The following is a 3,887-nucleotide window of genomic DNA, read 5'->3' as shown; positions in this document are numbered from 1 at the left end:
ATTACAACTTCGTAATGAGAACAAGAGAGAGATGAGTAACAAAGAACTTGCTGGAATTTTAATTAAACAAGATTAAAACTTACAATTCAAGACTAACAAGCTAAAAATAAAAGGTGAACTAGAAATAAACAAGGTTTAAAACAATAACAACTCAAAGACTAAAAGAGAAAACATAAATAAGCTGAGAAGGAACATCTAAAGCTAAAATGATCACTCCGGGATGATGAATGAAGAGAATGAGTTGCTGAATTTATAGGGACTTCAAGGTGATTAGGAGGTTGAGAGCTTTGTGGAGAGTCGTCCATTTCAAACACCTTTTGGTTGGGTAGTTGTTGAATGGGCAACCTTTAATGCATGGAAGACACGTGGCAGAGCTTGGGAAGGCTTTAAATCACACAAAAACGTGCGTTTTATATTAAGCGCAATCTCGGGATTGGGGAAGGTGCCAGGCGCCTAGCTCAAAATTTTTCTGCAAAAAAGTGTAATTTCCATTAGATATCAACTCTAAATGATGTAAAAATGTCATATGTGCATGTATAACCTAAGATAACTTAGAATGAAAGGTTTTGGATACTATAATAAGCTTAAAATACGATTTCTGAGTTTAAAACGTTAGAAAACAGCACACATTTAGCTTTTTTTTTTTACCCTTATGAACAAGGGAAATCAAGTATTCGAAGTATTACATTAAATCAACAATGGCAAACGATGATACGTCCCAACGATCTTTTACCAGTAGTAGGACGCATACCTCCATTCGCAATTCTCTGCCGAGGAGATATCAGCCACCTCTTATCTGTGGTGGAACTTCAAGGAGGATCACTTGGTGACCAGCAAACTCGAACAATGTGAGGCAGATGGGCCAGGAGCTAATTGGATTACATGCAAAGTTAAACGAAGTTCGTGCTGAATTGGGTGGCGCCGCTCATATGCGTGTAGAAATCACATTCCAACAAAAGAGACTGGAGTAGTCCTTGAACCGTTTGTTAGAGCTCAATAGAGAGATACTGGTGACCATTGCTTCTCCAGTCCCAAGAGACCCAGCACGCGGTAAGGCACCTATGCCGTCAGAAGGACAGTGTTTCAATTGAGTATGACAACGAATACCGACCATTGAATGACTTAATTAGGGATATCAGAGAACGGCTAAAATAGCTCTCTTAGAGGGTCTCCGTGGACATGCTACGTCGGAGATGTTGGATCTGTGAGAAACTCTGAATGAACACAATAAGGGTCAACAGTCGGAGCAACAAACCCCATTGGCACAAAATTTGGTATCTACTCATGTTACATGAGTTCAGTCGAATATCCCTTCACTGAGTCATACGTTGACACAGGCGACTGCATATACTTATCAGCCTACTGTTGATGTGCCAGAAGTTTCTGATATGATGAAAGATGTAATTAGTAAGCTACAAAGTGACTTTGATATGACTTGGGTAGAACTAGGTGAAAGAGAAGACCCACCTTTCACAGCGCCAATAATGGCGCATCCCTTACCACCAAAAATGAAAATACCAGACATAAAGTCGTATGATGGATCAGCAGATCGAATCGACCATATTGAGTTGTATGAGAGGCTTATGGAGCTGAATGCCGCAAGCGATGAAATAAAGTGCCGAGCTTTCTCGATGACCCTAAAAGGCTAAGTGCGGTCGTGGTATCGACAGTTGCGACTGAATTCAATTGCCTCTTGGAAGCAGCTAAGGAAAGTTTTAAAATTTTACCAACCAATCACCGTACAGCACGACCGAAACAAACCCGATATGCCTATGTTAACTATTCGTCAAGAGGAGGGCGAGTCGCTGCTTGAGTTCGTTGGTCGTTTTATGGCAGAGAAAATAAAAATGTCGGATTGTTCAGACGACGTGGCAAGGACAACATTCATGTCCACCATAAATGGATCAGCAGATCCAATCGACCATATTGAGTTGTACGAGAGGCTTATGGAGCTGAATGCCGCAAGTGATGAAATGAAGTGCCGAGCTTTCTCGATGACCCTAAAAGGCTAAGTGCGGTCGTGGTATCGACAGTTGCGACTGAATTCAATTGCCTCTTGGAAGCAGCTAAGGAAAGTTTTAAAATTTTACCAACCAATCTCCGTACAGCACGACCGAAACAAACCTGATATGCCTATGTTAACTATTCGTCAAGAGGAGGGCGAGTCGCTGCTTGAGTTCATTGGCCGTTTTATGGCAGAGAAAATAAAAGTGCCGGATTGTTCAGACGACGTGGCAAGGACGACATTCATGTCCACCATAAATAATCAAGACTTGGCTTAGTCTTAGGACCTACAATCAGCACGCACGTATAGTGAGGCCATACAACGCGCTAGGAAGTATATGCAAGCGAAAGACGTGCTTATAGCCAAACAACTTTTGCACTAGACAACTACTTCAAAATACGCGGGAACTCGAAACAATACTTCGCAGCCGAAGAAAAATTACCCGAGAAAAGGTTGTGAACAAAGGAAACAGGGTTGTGACAATTGCCTACGACAGGATCAAACAATAAAGGTTCATGATCGACGATTGCGAGAGTTTGATCAGTAGACACCACTCAATGTACCGCTACTGAAGATTTTGGTGAATATTGAAAATAGTGACTTATATACCATACTAGAGAAACCTGGAAAAATGAAGTCAAGTCGGACAAAAGTAATTGAAATAAGTATTGCAGGTTCCATTAGGATCATGGTCACGGCACTTCGCAGTGTTTCGACTTAAGGGATCAAATTGAAAACCTGATCTGACGGGGTCATCTGAAGAAATATGTGGTAAAAAAAGACACATGTTCCTCGCGGGGAAAGAGAAAATATGACCAGACAGACAGGGGTGATAGGGATCGGTTCATCGAAAAGGAGAAAGCCCAACAACAAAAGGCCTGTAGTTATAAACACCATTTTTGGTGGGCTTAGTAGAGAACAATTAGGTAACAAGACAAATGCCCTAATCCGTGAGGCACGACACGATGCTAATTCGTCTTACATCCAACGACACGATGCTAATTCGTCTTACATCCAACCAGCGATTGCAATAATTTTCACCATAGAAGATTCCGTTGGGATCCATCTGCCTCATAACGATGCTTTTGTAATTTTTCCGTTGATCGACAATGTAAGTGTCAAAAGGATTCTAATTGATGGAGGAGCCTTAACCAATATATTGTCCCTTTCAACCTACTTAGCCTTAGGTTGGGAGAGATTGCAGTTAAAGAGATGTCTAACGCCTCTAGTTGGTTTTTCAAGTGAATCAGTGACGATAGAAGGAAATACCGAGCTCCCCATTATTATCGATGAAGGAGAAAACGATGTTCGAAAGGTTGCAAAACTTGTTGTAGTTGATGGGGCTTCCGCCTACAATGCTATCCTTGGAAGGCTTTATATCCACTATTCACAAGTGTTTCCGTCTACTTACCATCAAATGATGAAATACCCTATTAAAAACGAAATGGGAGCAGTGAGAGGAGAGCAAAGGGCCTCTAGGGGAGTGCTATGCTACGGCACTTAGGGGATTCCAAACTTGTGCGATGGTCCTCAACGCATCATCTACTACAGCCACGACAGCTGAAGAAACTCTTCAAAGTGAACCTGCGGGAAAAATTAAAGGTTGGGGACAGCAGGAGAAGAACTTGAACAAATTTAGTTTAGATCCCCTGAAAAAGAGATTAACATTGATACAAGTATGCTGAACCCCTTGAAGGAAGAACTTGTTACTTTTTTTACAAAGCAATTATGATGTATTCGCATGAGGACATGCCTGAGATTAATCCTAGCATAATTTTTCATAAACTCAATATAGACCTCGATTATAAGCTGGTTAAATAAAAGTTCCAGCCTGTAGACATTGCCCGTAGTGCTGTAATCTATGAGGAAGTTAATAAACTCC

At 41.3% G+C, this 3,887-nt stretch overlaps 1 protein-coding gene across 1 annotated transcript; it reads left to right on the top strand.

Moving 5' to 3' along the window:
- Positions 1–2,816: 2,816 nt before the first annotated feature.
- On the top strand, positions 2,817–3,509 carry LOC148211760 (uncharacterized). The gene has a single exon (XM_088122912.1). It carries the CDS (start codon positions 2,817–2,819, stop codon positions 3,507–3,509), a length of 693 nt encoding a protein of 230 aa, XP_087979038.1.
- The last annotated feature ends 378 nt before the right edge of the window (positions 3,510–3,887 follow it).

Source organism: Momordica charantia (assembly GCF_013281855.1).
Source record: "Momordica charantia cultivar OHB3-1 chromosome 4 unlocalized genomic scaffold, Mcharantia_2.0 BLBB01000004.1, whole genome shotgun sequence".
Lineage (NCBI taxonomy): Eukaryota > Viridiplantae > Streptophyta > Magnoliopsida > Cucurbitales > Cucurbitaceae > Momordica > Momordica charantia.
This window is presented reverse-complemented; position numbering and strand designations above follow the sequence as displayed.